At 40.1% G+C, this 18,300-nt stretch overlaps 1 protein-coding gene across 6 annotated transcripts in view; it reads right to left on the reverse strand.

Annotated features, from left to right (window-relative positions):
• btbd8 (BTB domain containing 8) overlaps positions 1 to 18,300 on the reverse strand; it is a 94,521-nt gene that overhangs the window by 14,740 nt on the left and 61,481 nt on the right. For all 6 annotated transcript variants that reach the window (XM_048539153.2, XM_048539156.2, XM_048539152.2 and 3 more), the window contains 6 exons: positions 15,897 to 16,034; positions 15,182 to 15,311; positions 5,905 to 5,966; positions 4,904 to 5,639; positions 3,734 to 3,812; positions 2,102 to 2,238 (listed from right to left, as the gene is read on the reverse strand). In XM_048539153.2, coding sequence (XP_048395110.2) covers positions 2,102 to 2,238; positions 3,734 to 3,812; positions 4,904 to 5,639; positions 5,905 to 5,966; positions 15,182 to 15,311; positions 15,897 to 16,034 — 1,282 coding nt within the window. The remainder of the gene's footprint in view (positions 1 to 2,101; positions 2,239 to 3,733; positions 3,813 to 4,903; positions 5,640 to 5,904; positions 5,967 to 15,181; positions 15,312 to 15,896; positions 16,035 to 18,300) is intronic.

Consider the following 18,300-nt stretch of genomic DNA (forward strand, 5'->3'; position numbering starts at 1 on the left):
AAGGTCAGCCTGAAGATGCATTCCCTTCTCAGAGTGTAGTAGGAGGCCTCAGGACCATGTTATCTATTGCCCATTTACTTCACCAGATTGAATGTTGCAGTTGAGTTAGCGAGGCAACAAATGAGGCAATGACATTAATCAAAACAGAGTTAAACCTTTTACCAAAGTTTCTGTTTCAAAACAGAGGCAAAACCGTAAGACAAGAGCAGAAATAGGCTATTTACCCCATTGATTCTGCTCTGTCATTCAAGGAGATCATGGCTGATCTGATAATCCCCAACTTTACAGGTCGTTGCCTTTTTCCAATAACCCTCAATTCCCTTACCGATTAAAAGCAAACAAACAGTCTCTCTCAACCTTGAATATATTTAGTGATTATAATCTCAACAGCTCCTGAATTCCACAGCTTCATAATCCTCAAGAAATTCCTCCTCACCCTGGTCTTAAATATGCAAGCCTTTATTCTGAGCTTATGCCCTCTGGTATCAGACTGTTCCACAAAAGGAAACAACCTTTCCAAATTTATCATGTCAGTTTCTTTAAAAATCATGTATGTTTCAATAAAGATGCCTCTCATTCTTCTGTATGACATATCAGCCTGGATCTGATTTGAAACTTGAGAGGCCTGGATATAGAAGATGTGGAGAAGATCTTTTCTCTAGTGAGAGAGACCAGGACCCGAGGGCACAGCCTCTGAATGAAGGGATAACCCTTTAGAACACCAGTACACTTTTTCTTAGATAAGTGGCCCAAAACTGTACACAGCATTTGAGTTATGGTATGACTAGTGCTTTATACAGTCTTGGCAGAAGCTCCTTAGTGTTATACTCCATTCCTTTGAAAGTAAGGCAAATATTCAATTTGCCTTTCCTATTACCTGATGAACTTGGTTGCTAGCTTTTCATGATTAACAGATGAGTATGCCCAAATCCCTCTGTTCTCTGTAGTAGTAGTTCTCAATTTGAATAATATTCACACATCCTCTATTCTTCCTGCCAAAAGTGCATGACCTCCCATTTCCCCAAATTGTAATCCAAAGGGAAAGTTTTGCCCACTCACTTAACCTGTCTATATATCTCTGCAGACTGTCAACTTCAACACTTGACTTTCCACCTATTGTGACACCCACAGGTATGGCTTTCTGAAGGTTCAAATATATTAAATCCACTTTTTTCCTTTATCTAGCCTGTTTGTTACCTCTTCAAGAATTCTAGTAAAATGTGTCAGGCACAATTTCATGAAGGAGAGAGCCTAGAAGAGATATTCTTGATCATATTGTATATTTATAAGTGCTCTATTACAGTCTTTATAACAGACTCTAACATTTTCCCAATAACAGACATTAAGCTAATTGGCCCATGTTTGTTTGGTCTCCTCCACTTTCTATATGAAGTGTTTTATTCATTTCCGTTAAGATATGGTAGCAGAATTATGCCATTTGAATGTCGCTGATTGGCATTTCAATGCCATTCTCCTGCCTTCTTACTGTAACCTTTGATCCCCTTACCAATCAAGGACCTATTTCTGTCTTAAGTACACTAAATGACTTTGCCTCCACAGCCTTCTGCTGCAATGAATTCCATAGATTAACCACCCTCTAGCTTAAGGAATTCCTCCTCAATCGCAATTCTAAAGGGTTATCCCTTCACTCAGAGGCTGTGCCCTCGGGTCCTAGTCTCTCTTACTAGAGGAAAAGATCTTCTCCACATCTACTATATCCAGGCCTCAAGTTTCAAATCAGATCCCCCTTCATCAGTATACCCCAGAGTCCTCAATCCCTCATCACATGACAAGCCCTTCACTCCCAGGATCAATCTTATGAACCGCGTCTGGAACCCCTCCAAAGCCAGCAAATCCTTCTTTAGATATGGGGGTCAAAAACTGCATTTGGAATACTGGAAGCAGTCTGACCAGAGCCTTACACAGCCTCCGCAATACATCCCTGCTCTGATATTCTAGCTCTTGCAATTTTGAAGCATTCATCAGTAATTTATGAGTTAATAATCAAGTTGGCACCACAGAAGCCATGACAGGCACACAACATTTTGAAATTGCTGCTAGCAATAATGAAACAAAGATGTCTAAGGGGTATTAGTCATACCTTTAGCTTTAGCTGCCCCAGATGCACTCCTTGGTCTGTGCTGAATAGATGAGTTGCTGCTGCTATTCCATGTTTTCTTCATATGAGCCTGGGACAACGCTTCATCTCTATTTTGTGCTCTCTGTTTATTTGGCACACTATCAAAAGAGAGGCACAGTGGAGATAATTCCATATTCAGTTATAGGTCTTTGACAGGACACTATAATAAAAGGCAGCAATCCATTACAATCAATGAAATACAGCTACTTTGAATGTTCATTCATGAGATGTGGCCGTCACTGGCTAGGCCAGCATTTACTACCCATCCCTACGTGCCCTGGGGACATTGGTCGTGAGCTGCCCTCTTGAGCCGCTGCAGTCATTGGGCTGCAGATAACTCTAGTGACTATATGGTTTAACACGGAGAACTGCAAACCTGATCCGGTTTGCACTTAGCATTGTCAATATTTGCCTCAGGATAGACATAAAAAAGTGTGTAAAAAATATTTACAGTATAAAAAGAACCAGTCGTTTTGGCTAAATGAGCCAACTTTTAACTGATACCATAACATATATCGGACCTCTCTGATGACCTAAGTCAGTTTACAATGACAAATGTAACATCAGTTAAAAAGGTGGGAATTTACTTTTACTGCAGAATGAAAGCCGTGGTTGTCTAAACATTGCTGAATTGATATTATTCTTTTGACCAAAGAACATCATGTCTACAAAAAAATTTAGATCAAATCTAGGTATGCAAAGATCATTTCTCATTTTAAAACAACATTCATGGAACGCGAGCGCTGCTGACTAGGACAGAATTTATTGCCCATCTATAAACCAATATCTGTAGAATGAGATAATAAAATGTGAGGCTGGATGAACACAGCAGGCCAAGCAGCATCTCAGGAGCACAAAAGCTGACGTTTCGGGCCTAGACCCTTCATCAGAGAGGGGGATGGGGGGAGGGAACTGGAATAAATAGGGAGAGAAGGGGAGGCGGACCGAAGATGGAGAGTAAAGAAGATAGGTGGAGAGGGTGTAGGTGGGGAGGTAGGGAGGGGATAGGTCAGTCCAGGGAAGACGGACAGGTCAAGGAGGTGGGATGAGGTTAGTAGGTAGCTGGGGGTGCGGCTTGGGGTGGGAGGAAGGGATGGGTGAGAGGAAGAACCGGTTAGGGAGGCAGAGACAGGTTGGACTGGTTTTGGGATGCAGTGGGTGGGGGGGAAGAGCTGGGCTGGTTGTGTGGTGCAGTGGGGGGAGGGGATGAACTGGGCTGGTTTAGGGATGCAGTGGGGGAAGGGGAGATTTTGAAACTGGTGAAGTCCACATTGATACCATATGGCTGCAGGGTTCCCAGAATGACTTTTGTTTTAATCTTTACAGCTAGCATGCTGTAATCATTTAATTCTGTTTTCCAGTAGCATTCAATATGGTCTGACCAATGCAGCTTTATTGGCCGGTTCTTATGATGTAACACTTGGTTCAAAGCATCTAAGATTCCTAAAACCATAATGCCATTAACTGCTACAATTTTCTTTACAGCAATAACTTATTAAAACTACCTTCCAAGATCACAACAATACAATTAAATGGGGGAAGAGAGAAAGGAATGAAGTACTAATTTGCACTCATTAAAAAAAAACTGCTCACCTATTAGAAAGTGGTCTACCAGTTTTCATTGATGCAGTTGGAGGAGTCTTTGCAGCTTTGGTGACACTTGCTGACCTAACTACAAAGCAGTAAAATAAATCGTCATAGTTAGATGTGGACTTTCTCGAATTATCAAACTTATTTGTAGAACATAGATACCATGCTAGAAAAGATTATCGTGGAAAAAAAACCGAAACCACCAGATTTTAACTAGCAAGATAACAAAGTGTGGAGCTGCATGAACACAGCAGGCCAAGCAGCATCTCAGGAGCTCCCGAGATGCTGCTTGGCCTGCTGTGTTCATCCAGCTCCACACTTTGTTATCTTGGATTCTCCATCATCTGCAGTTCCCATTATCACTGATAAGATTTTAACTAGCAAACATTTTTACAAAGGCAGATGGAGAAATGTGTGGTACTTGTAGGAAGAAAGAATCTCACTGGTAAACCTGATGACTTGCTATCCCAACATGCTGCAAATGTCAGCACCATCAAGTACTTTGGCTCCTGATCTTGTGAAAGGGAATAGAAATAAATAGTGGCCTTGGATTTTTTAAAACGAGAACTGAAGTTAAGGAGAGGCCTTGGCCTACTGGTATTATCACTGGACTGTTCATCCAGAGACCTGGGTTTGAATCCTGCCATAGCAGAGATGGTGGAATTTGAATTTATAGAAAAATCCGGGATTAAGAGTCTAATGATAACCATGAATCCATTGCTAATTGTTGGAAAAACCCATCTGGTTCAACAATGTCCTTCAGGGAAGGAAATCTGTCATCCTTACCTGGTCTGCACTAAATGTAACTCCAGACCACAGCCCAGAGATCAGTTAGGAACCAGCAATGAATGCTGGTCTAGCCAGCAATGCCCCCATCCCTTGAATGAATTCAAAAGTAGTAAATGCTCCAACTCTCCATATTTTTGCACAACACTCTTGAAGGAAGCAGCTGGAGTGAGAGACTTTGTGAGGGATTGGGGAGGAGTGTGCAGGAGGAAATAAAAAATAAAAATAAAGCAGTGAACGGGGGATATCCCACTTGCGTACTTTTCAGAGGATGCAGCCAATACAGTTCGCAACAGATGAGGTTCTAACATCTTGAATTCTAGCAACGCACTTGTGGAAAAGAAATAGGGAAGATAGACACAATAACTTATTATACCAGGAACAAACCTGCTGATTTCTGGCCAACTGAGCTCTTTGCAGGCTCCTGTGCTGCAGTTTCAGTAGGACTAATGACAAATGCCATTTTCTTATCACGATAGTTTATTTCGTCCATCTCATTACCCTCTTGTAATCTAACATATCCACTTGTACCTCCAGCACCATCCTTGCTCAAAAGTTCGGGCTTGTCAGAGTGACGCTTGTTCCCATTTCTCTCTGTCTGCGACAATTCTGATTGTGCTTGGACGATTTTCTTTGACAGTTTCCCTTGTTTTGCTTGAATGCTGGAAGAGCTGAGACATATTTTGGGTCGACCACCTGTGTTTGCTTTGCCATCCTGTCCAGTGATGTCTTTGTTGCTCACTGTAGAAACTGTCTGACATGCCAGACTGTCAGCACATACTTTCATCTTACTGACAGTGCTCTCAGCTTTTGTCTTGGATTCCTGTCTAGCTTTTGCAGGAGTGTTCATCTTTGTCACAGTACCTTTCTCATTGGCTTTCCCATTTTTTGGTATTTTGTCATTTGCTTTTTTCGCATCCTTTCCTTTTGCTTCACTTTTCCTCAAAGCACCAGCTGACAGTCGTCCGTTTGTTGCATGCACTGAACTTTCAGACTTCATTTTTGAAGCAGCAGTCAATTGACTATTAGGTCCAACTGTATTTATGGACGGCACTTTTCCCTTTCTACACACTTGCTCTACCACATCAAATGGAGAAGGGTCAAGTAAAGGACGTTTCTTTTGCTGTGAAGAGATGAAAATTTAAAGTATAGCTTGCCTTAAAAGTCTTACACTATTTGCATATTTATTTTTCCAGAAGAGCACATTTTTATAAATTGAATTTATACATTTGGAATACAGTTATTGTTCTAAACTAAATCCTTTATATTTTAAATTAAAAATGTACTTGTTATTGTAATCTCAGGACCAACTTAGAAAGTGTACATTCAAACAATACAAAAAAAAAAGCAGCTTTACTGATAAGTACAACATTAAGTGGACATCTCACCTGTGAGCTTGTCAAAGTTGGTCTTTTGCTGAGTTTTCTATCATCACCTTTGTCAAGAGCAGCTGAAAAGACAATACAACTTAACTATATACTAAATTGCTGAGGGCAAAACATGTCCAGTTCTGGCATCAATATCATTGTCATTATCAAACAAAACTCACCCTTTTGTTGCAAAACATCTTTAAGTAGAAACAGAACAAAACCAAGTGCGACAGTATACATGGAGTACTTTTTGGCATTTAAATAAAGATCCAGTATTTTTATTCTCACGTATGCTAGTTTGGCAGCGGTACAAAAAAATTTAAGCTTTAAGGTTTCTAATGTTGATATAGATACTTTGACAGATGGTTGAAAGCAGTGATTGGTTAAGTACTACACAAAGTATTTCCAACTGGATGCTTTTACTGGAGAGAAAAAAAATCAGAATACACAGGAAATATTTACAAATGCCTTGATGCCTGTACCACCAGGAAAGGGCAGGGGTGAAGAGGAGAATGTGCTTTAGATTATTAACAACTGGAAATCTCTTCAGAAAGTTGGTTTTCCTTGTAGAGGCATTGATAATTATCACCAGAATATTAGTCTAGAGGCCCAGATAACGTTTTGGGAACCTGCGTTCAAATCCCACCGTGGCAGATGGTGAAGTTTGACTTCAATAAAAATGATGACCATGAAATCACAGTTGATCGTCAGAAAAATCCATCTGGATCATGATTTTCCTTTGGCAAATAAACCACCAACCTCACCTGGTCTGATCTACTTGTAACTCCAGACCCACAGCAATAAGACTGACTAACTGCCCTCTGGGCAATTTGGGACTGGCAATAAATGCTGGCCTAGCCAGCGATTCCCACGTCCCATGAACTTTTTTTCTTTAGAAAACATATCTAGCTAATCTATTTTAAACTAATTGAAGGAGAATATTTGCTCTAATTAGTCAACAGTTCTGCTAAACACTATCACATACCTCAGGAACTAAACCAAAAGTTGCTGGAAAAGCTGAACAGGTCTGGCAGCATCTCTGAAGGAAAACAACAGAGTTAACATTTGTGTCTGATGATCCTTCCTCAGAACTGTTCCGAGGAAGGGTCACTGAACCCAAAATATTAACATTTTGTCCCCCCCCTTCACAGATGCTGCCAGACCTGCTGAGCTTTTCCAGCAACTCTGTTTTTGATCCTGATTTACAGCATCTGCAGTTCTTTTGGTTTCTACTATCGCATACCTACCAGGATTTTCAAGGGAATGTAGGCCTTTTCTTACTTAGGTCTTTCACCATTAAGCAATTTTATGTCCCTTTCAACTATGACTAGGGCTGCTAGATGGAGCATAAGGATCAAGTCCATTTCTTTCTTTTTGTGCAAAAACACTGTCAATTTGGTGAAATGCCAATAGGACCTTAATTTTTCAATCTTCAAAGCTACAGTTCTGGAATTCCAGGCTCTCCATCCAATACATGCAGGTCCACTTATCAACGAGCTTTTTTAATTTTAAAAAAGGCACTAATCTTAGACCATAAGACATAGGAGTGGAAGTAAGGCCATTCGGCCCATCAAGTCCACTCTGCCATTTAAATCATGGCTGATGGGTATTTCAACTCCACTTCCCTGCACTCTCCCTGTAGGCCTCGATTCCTTGTGAGATCAAGAATTTGTCGATCTCTGCCTTGAAGGCATCTAACGTCCCGGGCTCCGCTGCACTCCGTGGCAACGAATTCCACAAGCCAGCCACACACTGGCTGAAGAAATGTCGTCTCATTTCCGTTCTAAATTTACCCCCTCTAATTTTAAGGCTGTGCCCACGGGTCCTAGTCTCCCCGCCTAATGGAAACAACTTCCTAGCGCCCACCCCTTCTAAGCCATACATTATCTTGTAAGTTTCTATTAGATCTCCCCTCAACCTTCTAAACCCCAATGAGTACAATCCCAGGATCCTTAGCCGTTCATCGTACGTTAAACCTACCATTCCAGGGATCATCCATGTGAATCTCTGCTGGATACACTCCAGGGCTAGTATGTCCTTCCTGAAGTGTGGGGCCCAAAATTGGACACATTCTAAATGGGGCCTAACTAGAGCTTTAAAGTGCCTCAGAAGCACATCGCTGCTTTTATATTCCAACCCTCTTGAGATAAACAGGACCAACTGGTCTTCAACAGGACCAGACCCTTGACTCCTTCTCCTACCATATTTATGGAAATCATTGTTACAATTCAACAGAAAACAGATCAAGTCTTCTACAATGATTTGGTTAATGGTTAGAATGGAATATGGAATATCCATTGGTTGCATAGCTGAGATGCAAAAGACTTACTAAATGGATTCAGTTGGCAGATCAGCCTTTTAAGAGTTGGAAACAAATATAGAATACAAGAGAAATTCACAGAATTGTTTACTGGATTTATCTGAAGAATTTAGTTTGGCAAGGTCAACACAGTGGGTTTGAACCATCTGAACACCCTGGATGATACTATTTAAATTACATTTTCATAGGGACACAGGATTCTTACAGGGCCTATTGATCAGGAATAGGTTGTTACCTGCCTTCAATACAATTTGGATTAAGCTCAATTGTAAAACTATAATGGGGCATATATTATAATACAGCTGTTTTGTTGCTGATTGTTAACAGTATTTTATTGTATTTCGAAACATGAGTTAAGTTGTCAATATTTTATAGCATCATCTCTATTTTCCTATATCCTTCAAAGAAACAAATACAGAAAGTTACTGTAAGAAGTGATTTGCACCTTATTTTCAACTGATAAATTCTTGGGTGCCAGAACAATGTTCCACAGCTGGGAACAGAAGACTGTCCAGCCAATTTTTCTTGATTCTCAATATTGATCTGAAAAGGTTGAAGGCCCACTGGGCAAATTCTTTGTTTCATCAGGTTTTTAACATTACCTGAAACACTCCACGATGAAAATGAGAGATTTGGAGACAAACCATTTCTGAAAATTCAACTGTAACTGGATTTTCTTAGAAAGACCATCGAGAGGGGTCCCCATCTGGATGCAGATGGTTTATCACTTTATGGCTAGAGTTACTGATTCTCATTCACCTGAGGTCATTCTACTGCTAGTCATAAGACTTATTTGGATTAAGGCTCTGCAACCACTTCGCCACATTGTTTGCTCCTAATACCAGCTCTCATATTTTCCCCTTGAGCCAGGACACATTTCTGGGACAATCTATTTCACAAGTTGACTGTCCTTTGTGTAAAGCAATACTAAAAACTCAATCTCGTCTGTAGCAGCACCTCCTACTCAGATATTCTTGAACGTATGGTTTCTGTTTACTCATTTACTTTCAAGATTGTTTCATAATTCTGCAAATCTCAAATTCTAGAGATAAACCTCATTGCTCTGCATTGCCTCATTGACTGAAGGGCCACTGTTAGGTGGCAGTAAAAAAAACTCCAGAAGCAAACCAACCAAAAAAAAAACTACATAAATTCACCATCACGTCTAAGACTTTGGACACAACTAATTTGACAATAACCCAGATCTCCTAGATCTTGTAACACTCCCCTTGACTGTATGTATTCCACTTAAATATGCAGTACTTTGCAATTTTTCTTTTCCTCAAGCTCAAACAGCTAGCTAAATTATCAGTAATAACAAAACGCTGGAGAAACTCAGGAGATTTGGCAGCATCGATGGAGAGAGAGTTAGCATTGAGTCCAATATGACTAGTCTTCTCAGACACTACATTTTGTGTTTCACTTCAGCATTCTTAGTATTTTGCTTAGTTTGCTATTACCTGAATCTAGATTGTGGAGGAAGTTATTTCTATATACCAGGAAATGTTGTGGTAATTCTAGAGACCACTCAATACTTACTTCAGCACAATGTAGCCATTTTACTTCCATTAGCATTCTCCCCTTTAGTAAATTAATAATTTAAAAACTGTAGCTTAAATCATAATCACTTGAAGGAAGGCATTTAATTCACATTAGTTCAGGCAGGCAGAAAGACCTTGATGTCAAAGTAGCAATCAACTAGCTCTTTAATGATTCTAGAGTTGTAGTCCATATTACTCATTACAGAGGCCCATTACATATGACAATTAACGTTCACATGAACACGTTTCTGATCAATTCTTAATGTGTCTTTTATTACCAGGGGCCCAAGACTACTTGGCCCAATCTTCCTCTTAAATTTGAAATATTAAAGTGATGGTACCTTTATCAGTAAACCTTTAGGTGTCAAGGCACACTGTTACATGATCCTCATCTGCCCTAATCGATTTCCAATGTCACTCAACGAAAACATCAGGCAAAATTTTTGACATCTAATGTTGGGGATGATTATATCATTTTCTTTTTCCTTTTCTCTCAATTATGATGATTAAAATTCAGACTAAATTCAATGCTTAAACAAACTTTAGATGTCAGGCAGAGTTTGGTCACTTCAATTCTGTCAGGGCCTTCCTCAATATTAAGATCAGTGGTTGGTAGAATCTTTCTTGCACTAAAGGTACCATTCAGCCAGTCATCTCTGTGCCAGCACTTGGAAAGAGCTATGCCTCTGTCTCTCCTCACAGTTCTCTACCATTAATCAAGAAGGGTGCAAAAGGCAAGTCAATTAATTATAGGCTGATTAGTCTGACTTTGGTGGTAGGTAAATTACTGCAATCAATATCAGATAGGATGAATATTAGATAGGATGGGCTGTTACTTGAAGATGGCAATTTTATGGAATTTAGAGACTGCAAGATTATGCATTTGGGGAGGGTAAACAAAGGAATATCGAGTAGAATAGCAACTTATTGTCATTTGTATTGATTAAATAAAATGTGTTTAAGTCACCATAATCTTTTGTTCCTCCACAGCTTCTGGGTAAAGGAAGGGAATATACTTCAGTCCAGAGGTATTGAAAGGAAGAGTAAGTGGAAAGGTCCCGAGTTCCCTGACCAGTGGAGGTACAGATGGATTTGCTGGCAAAAAGGCACATGCTTTCCTTCATTGGGTGAGGTATTGAATGCAAAAGCATGGATGTAATTCTTGAACTATACAAGGTATTAGTCAGATCACAGCTAGGGTTCTGTGCATAGTTAAGGTCATATGTTACAGGAATGACAGTTGCTTTGGAGTGTGTGTACAGAAGAAATTTACAAGAATGTCAACAGGGGCTCAAAAATTACAAGAGCAGGAAAGATTGGATAGGCTATAGTCTTCCTTGCAGAGGAAACTGTGATGACAACTGAAGTGTACAAAATAATGAGGGATGACCTGTTTCCCAACACAGACAGTAGTTACCAGAACACACAGATTGAAGCTAACTGAAAGAAGGACTAGAGAGGACAAGAGGGAAGATGTTTTAATGTGAAAAAGGTGGTGGGTCTTTGGAGTTTGCTACCTAGTCAGTGGTTGAAGCAGATACTCTCAACTTATTTTACAAAAATGGAGTCTGGATATGCACCTTAAGTGCTGGAAACTACCAGGTTATAACCCAGATGCTGCAAAATGGTTTTTGAATGTTTGGCTTGTTTATTCAATCAGCACAGGATAATGAATTCAATGGCCTCATTCTGTGCTGTAATTTTTCAATGGTTTTCTATTTTCTTTCTCTTTAAATGATATGCCCAATTCTCTTAAAATTCCTATATATTAGATTCTATCTTTCAAGGAACAGGTTCTGAATCACAACTCACGACATTAAAAACAAACATTCTCACTTCCCTCCTGAACTCCATTCTTTACAAATTATCCCAGAAACCCATGTACTACCAATGAAAACAGTCTCTCATTACTTAGTTTATGAGCTCCTTAATTATCTTGAACATAAAATTACTTGTCAACTTCTCTGCTAAGAATAATTCTACTTCTCCAGTGTTTCATAAATCTCCTCAGGGAAAACATTAGAAAACTATTACTCATGGGTTACTGTAACCTTGCAATTTTTGTAAAACATACATAGGACTATGCATCTTTCATACTAGGACTGAACAATAGGAAAAAACAAAACCCAGTGGGGGGGAAAAATAATCGATGCCAATGTTGGTAGGGAGAAATAACAAGCAAATACAACAGTTACTGCATTCCAGAAGTAATGTGTTTCTTGGAGTTAAGATTGAATGGGCAGCACGGTGGCTCAGTGGTTAGCACTGCAGCCTCACAGCACCAGGGACCGGGGCTCTGTACCAGCCTCGGGCGACTGTCTGTCTGGAGTTTGCACATTCTCCCTGTGTCTGCATGGGTTCCTTCTGGTGTCCTCCCGCAATTCAAAGATATGTAGATTAGGCGGATTGGCAATGGGAAATGCAAGGTTACCGGGATGGGGCTACTGGTGTGGACTGGTTAGTATAAATCTAAAATAAAAAGTACACTTGAATTGTGTTCAAACCTGTATCATCTTTTTGGGATCAAAAAGTGAAAGCCACTGACGCTTTTATGGTATCTGATGTAATTTGAACTCGGTTGTTCTAGACTTGGAGCCTGCTTCAATTATTAATGCATTCTATTTCATGACAAGTACATTGTGACATGCAGTTTCCTTATAAAACAAGGCGCCGTACAATAAACAAACATTCAGAGGATTTATTAAACGAGCTGCAATCCTATTTCAAAATTTTAAAAAACACTTACCCTATGATTTGCTTCCAATTAATGCCAGCACTTTTGTCAACGCTTCAATGAATAAAAACTGACAAAAAAAAGTGGCCAATTCCACATTTTCTACACTGGTAAATTATTCTCAATTATAACTGTCATATTATTAATTAGTGTCAAATTTGACTTTCAGTGATACTTTGGGCTGCTTCTAAATAATGGCCCATTAATTATTTTATAATGCACTCCCCTTCCAGGAATTATAGGTTGGCACTTTAAAATCAGAATTGATAGATTGGCTTTTGGGTAGTGGTGTAACATGCCAGAGTGCAAGAGTTTTCATTTATTCAGCTCTTTCCTCTTCCATTTAACCATATTGCTACTTATAACAATAGTGAAGTAGCAAATAGAGGGGAAAAACAGAGGGTCAACAGTGGCAACTCTTGTGTACCACTCAGCAGGAACCGATGGAAGAGGCCTGGAAACAGGTCACTGGATATCGTTATCTGCAGGAGGAACCGCAGTGTTACAGAAAGCATACAAAAAAAAGCACTGTCATGCTTAAATAAAAACCACATTATCTCATCCGATTGAACACAAAGCAGATGTTATATTTGTAGACATATCTATCAGTATTAAGTTCAAAAGTGCTACTTATTCTTCAACCATCTTACTGGAATAGTTGAAAGATAACCATTCTAAATTTTTGCTCCACTTTCACATTGGCCACAAGAAGGTCTCCACATTTAAAGAGCAGAGATATTTGAGGGCACTGTGATTGATTCACGAGAGCTAGGTGGTTGACAACATTAGCCATTCCTGGTCTGTAATAATCATAGTCATTAAAACAGGCAACGAAATCACTGACAAAAACCAAAATTGTTAGAGAAACTCAGGTGTCTGGCAGCATCTGTGGACAGAGAAACAGAATTAACACTGAATCCAGTAACACTATTTCTAACAAAACGTTCATGTTGTTTCTCTCTGCAGATGCCGTTGCATTAGAAAATAAAAGGTGAATGTGCTCCAAGCTGACATCTGAAAAAGGCTTTTTTTTGAAAAAAGTAAAACAAACAAAGTCAGATGGGAATGTGTGTAAACTTGGCTTTACCTGGACTGTAGCCAAACTGCAGAAAGGGTTTTTTCAAATTCATTCAGGGGATGAATGCATCACTCTATAGACCAGTATTTGTTGCACACCCCTAATTTACCTGAGTCAACCACATTGCTGTGGGTCTGGAGTCACATGTAGGCCAAACCAGGTAAGAATAGCATTTCCTTCCCTAAAGGGCACAGGTGAACCTGATGGGTTTTTCTGATAATCAACAATAGATTCATGGTCATCATTAACTTAGGATTTTCATTTAATTCAACTTCAACTATCTGCAGTGGCAGGATTCAAACCAGAACATGACCTGCGTCTCTGGATTAGCGTGCCCAGTGATAATGCCACTAGGGTTACAACTGAATGATATCCATTTGAGGTGGTAGTCACAGAGTGTATAGACATGATTCTTGCAAATACACACAGTTAAGTTTGACAAAGGATTGCATTAATTGAAGCCAATGTTACATAAATCTTGTCGCATGTTTAACTGTGAGTGATGGTAGCACTGGTTTAATTATCCACAGCCTGAGTCAATGTTCTGAGGACATATGAGGTGGTGGAACTTTCTATTTTAAAAAATAAGCTCAGTAATGGTGACCACAAATCTGGTTCATTAATGCCCTTATCCCTGGCCTAGATATGACTCCAGACCCACAGCAATGACGTTGACCCTTAAATGCCCTCTAAAATTGGCCCAGCAAGTCTCCCAGTTCAAGGGCACTTACCCTAACGTCTATCAATCTAAATTAAGAGATGGGATCTCGTTTCAGAACCTCGGGCTACATTTGCTCCCTAGTTTTACGCCCACAAATAGAAGTTTAATTCACGATTGCATAAACAGATTTAGCAACAAAGAAAAACATTCACCAAGCGACTTAAAACAAAAATCCTCATCCTACATGAACTGGCTTCAATCGGAGCAAGATGTCTCAGAATTGTTAAGTAACAATCCAGATTCTGAGGAAGACTGTTATTGACTTCACAACAGCGGTCTGCAAAATAAATCAACAATCCTAATCTGAGGGGGCAAGGTCATGGACGCGAAGCATCGCCTGCCTAAGGTTCTCCCAGTCTTTCTAATAAAATGGTATTTTTAAAAATGTAGCACATCAGTTGCGAACGCTCTAAGTGAAACGGAATACAAAAAAAATTAACAAAGTATAATTTTTTTTAAAAAAGTACAAATCAAGAAATTACACTATTCCAACTACACTTCAGTACGACTGCACCCTACTATCCCCCTCCCACATTTCTTGCAGAATTCTGAAAGGTGAAAAAGATGACTGAGGTTTAAAAATGAACACGTCAACCTCATCTTAAGAAAACTGGCCAGCTCCTGGTGAATCGCCCGTGCTGCTGTGCACCTCGTTGCTGGTTTGAAGATTGCAAAATGTAGCTGGAAAAATCAGCGCACAGACGACCCGCACTTCCAGCTGCATGGGGATGAAGAACAAAGACAAGCACCGAGCAGACTATTCCAAAACCGATTTTGTAACGCAAACACGAAGCTGCAAACGGAGCGCTGCGCTTTCTCCCGGTCTCTCTCCCAAGCGCGCCACCACCCCCCCCCCCCCCCCCCAAACAACACAACTCCTCCGTTTGCCAGCATTACGGACCTGCCTGGATTTGCTCTTGGTCTTGAGGTTTCATCAGCTTCCAGCCTTCCGTGTGACGGACTGCATAAAAAGACTGAACCAGAAACATCCAGAGCTTGTCAAAGAGGGTCAAAATCTCACTCACAAAACCCTGTGCAAAAGAACGAATCAGGAGGTAGTAAAGCACATCACCATAGTAACCAAACCATATTGCATTCGGAACCTGCTCACTCACTTGCTGCCCCTAGCGAGTCGGGGATTGTCACTTGCTCTGCCTGGGCTACCGCCCGGTGAGCTCGGATATTTTAAATAAACGCTTGTCTGACCAATTGAGGGGCACTGGCCCTTTCAGTGATGCAGACCGCGTCTCTTAAGTCAACGAACCATCAACACACAGCTATTCCCCGGTGACACACGCTCAACACCTTTGGAAACATATGCAGCGCTCGATTTAGGTCACTAACAGAAGTACCTGCATGAGAGCCACTGCTTTAGCTAATTAATCTTGCGGCAATTCTGGGGAGATATTGGGCAAGAAACTAAACTGGAAAGATGATAAGTGGGTGCGCGCGCGTGTGTATGTCACGCAGATGCAAACATACAAATTGACTAGTATAAGCAAATAAGTTTTGGTAAGTGTGTGTTTATGGCTGATGCTTGCCATACTTGAAGATAAACAATTCAAAACCCTCTTCTACAGACTCAAGGGTAGATGTTTATACGATTAAATACTTACCACCTCTTTGTAAGCCACCTGGCTCCTCAGCAGGTCCACTGCTATAAATTGCAAGCAACCGTCTGTCACTGTAATGTTTTGTTCAATAGCTGCAAAAATCCTTTCCACCAGATATGGTCTTCTGCTCATTCTCTGTGCCTGGAATATAGAATCATTTAATAGCTGGCATTTTCAAAACAAACTAAGGTCACGTAATTTCTTCCCATAATCACTAGAAAAATGTTTAATTTATTTACAAAATGCATCAAATAGCATAAGAAATTAACTTTTATACTCCAAATATGCAGCCTATTTATCACTTGAAGATTAGTGAGCACATTTACCAGGCATGCTCTCCTTTATTCCATTTCCACTGCATTTAGCCCCAAAGGGTTCTTGAAACTAAGGTAACCTGTTTTCCAACACAGCTGCTTTTGTAGCCTGGTGTGTGTGACAGATATAATGGATTGTGCCAAAGCAACAGATGTATCTTAAAATAGATCAGCAACTTCATATTGTTATCATTTAGTACAAATATTCATCATCCAGACCAAGCTTTTCCACATGAGGTTAAAGTAGGTCCAGACCTCTTGCATTATATATACATATGCAAGCAGAAAGGACTGCATTAAATTTAGCTCTAATTATTAAAAGCACTCCCACAGTAATGGAATTAGAGGTCAATAATAAATCAAAGGCAGTTGCAGTACAAACACACAAGCTTTTGAGCCTTGACATGTGAAACTTTAAGTAGGATTTATTTTTAGCAACCGTCGCTTGTACCTCTGGTGGAAGAAAAACCTGGAATGCTTGCAGAAGAGTCAGAAAATGCTTCCATTATTTTTCTTCCTTTTCCTTCCTTCCTGCACCTTGTCTGACCAATAGGTAAAGAAATGACCTGCTCCCAAATCTGCTATCAACACCCTCTCACAGAGCAACAGCACCTGAGGGAATAGCTAGACACTTGTGCACTTCCAAGCATTTCCCTAGAACATGGTGTTTCTCCAAGATGCCAAGGCAAAGATTGACAACTCCTTTCAGGACGGATCTTGGCAGCAAAAGCACATAGTTCCACGTTATGCTACAAAGGCAGCAGACATATGAGAGAACACCAGTACCTTCAAGTTCCCCTCCAAGCCACTCACCATCCTGACTTGGAAAATAATCGCTGTTCCTTCACTGTTGCTGGATCAAAATCCTGGAATTCCCTCCCTAGTGGCATTGTGGGTCAGCCCAAAGCAGGTAGACTGCAGCAGTTCAAGAAGACAGCTCATCATCTTCTCAAGAGCAACTATAGAGATGGGTAAGAAATGCTGGCCAGCCAGCGATGCCCGCACCCCACAAATGAACAGAAAAAAAGAACTTCATGTATTCTGCACCATTAATTGTTTTGTTACAATGATTAAGAACATCTTGTTAGTTTTCCTTTTCAGTCTTTAAAATATAAAGGTGTTCTCTCTGCATTTCTCATTCTTTCCCATTTAACAGAATATACTGGAGTGTGAGCATACTTGTATTTTCATTCTATTCATATCAATGTGAATACAAGGTAAGACAGTTGCTGCAGTAAGTTGAGCAGTTTGTCTGCATGAGTCCTGTATCCATCTGTTAGCTGCCAAAACATGCACATGCAAACATTTCACACTATGCCAGTGGGAGAGATCAGATCTGGCTGTCAGCAATGTAACATGTCTGGTGTCAGATATTTGAAAGCAGAATCTGAGCTGTAAATCAAAAATCAATGCATTTTCCTGTATTTAACACTGTATGTATCACTATTGTGTTCAATATAACACCCATCAATAATAAAATCAGAACAGGGCCAATGCAAAGAATAGATAGCACTCCAAAGCCTGCCTCAGACTGCCGGCAGTAAATTGAATCACTGTGCTAATCAAATTGCTTCCTTCAGAGGAACTACAGCATAAGCCTTGTCCAGCTCAGATCTCTGAGCACACCGCAGAGGAGGCAACAGTCTGACCACTTTGCAAAGATATCATTACAGACAGTTGCTTATAGCTTCTAACAGAGAAACATAAAACACAGAAAGCAGGAACAGAAATAGGCCATTTGCTCCATCACTTAACACAGTAAAACACTCCAGTGCTTCACAGGAACATACTCAACAAAACCGGACACCAGCCACATATTCTGGCACAAAGAAATATGAAAATCAATAGCTTGACCATTATAGATTTTAAAATACAGTTTTAAAGAAGGAAGAAGAGAGCTAAAGAGGTGGAGAAGTTTGCTCTGGAAATCAGTGTCCAACTCTTTGTAAGTTAAAGGCAGAATCACTAACGCTTGAACAAATTTAAACAGAAGATGAGCAAGAGACCAGAATTGGATGACGGCAGCTTTTCTCAGGGCGTAAGCTAGGATGGGAAATGCCAGACTAGGTCAAGAAATTTTCTTTTTGAAAAAA

The sequence above is a fragment of the Stegostoma tigrinum genome, chromosome 8 (assembly GCF_030684315.1).
Source record: "Stegostoma tigrinum isolate sSteTig4 chromosome 8, sSteTig4.hap1, whole genome shotgun sequence".
Classification (NCBI taxonomy): Eukaryota; Metazoa; Chordata; class Chondrichthyes; order Orectolobiformes; family Stegostomatidae; genus Stegostoma; species Stegostoma tigrinum.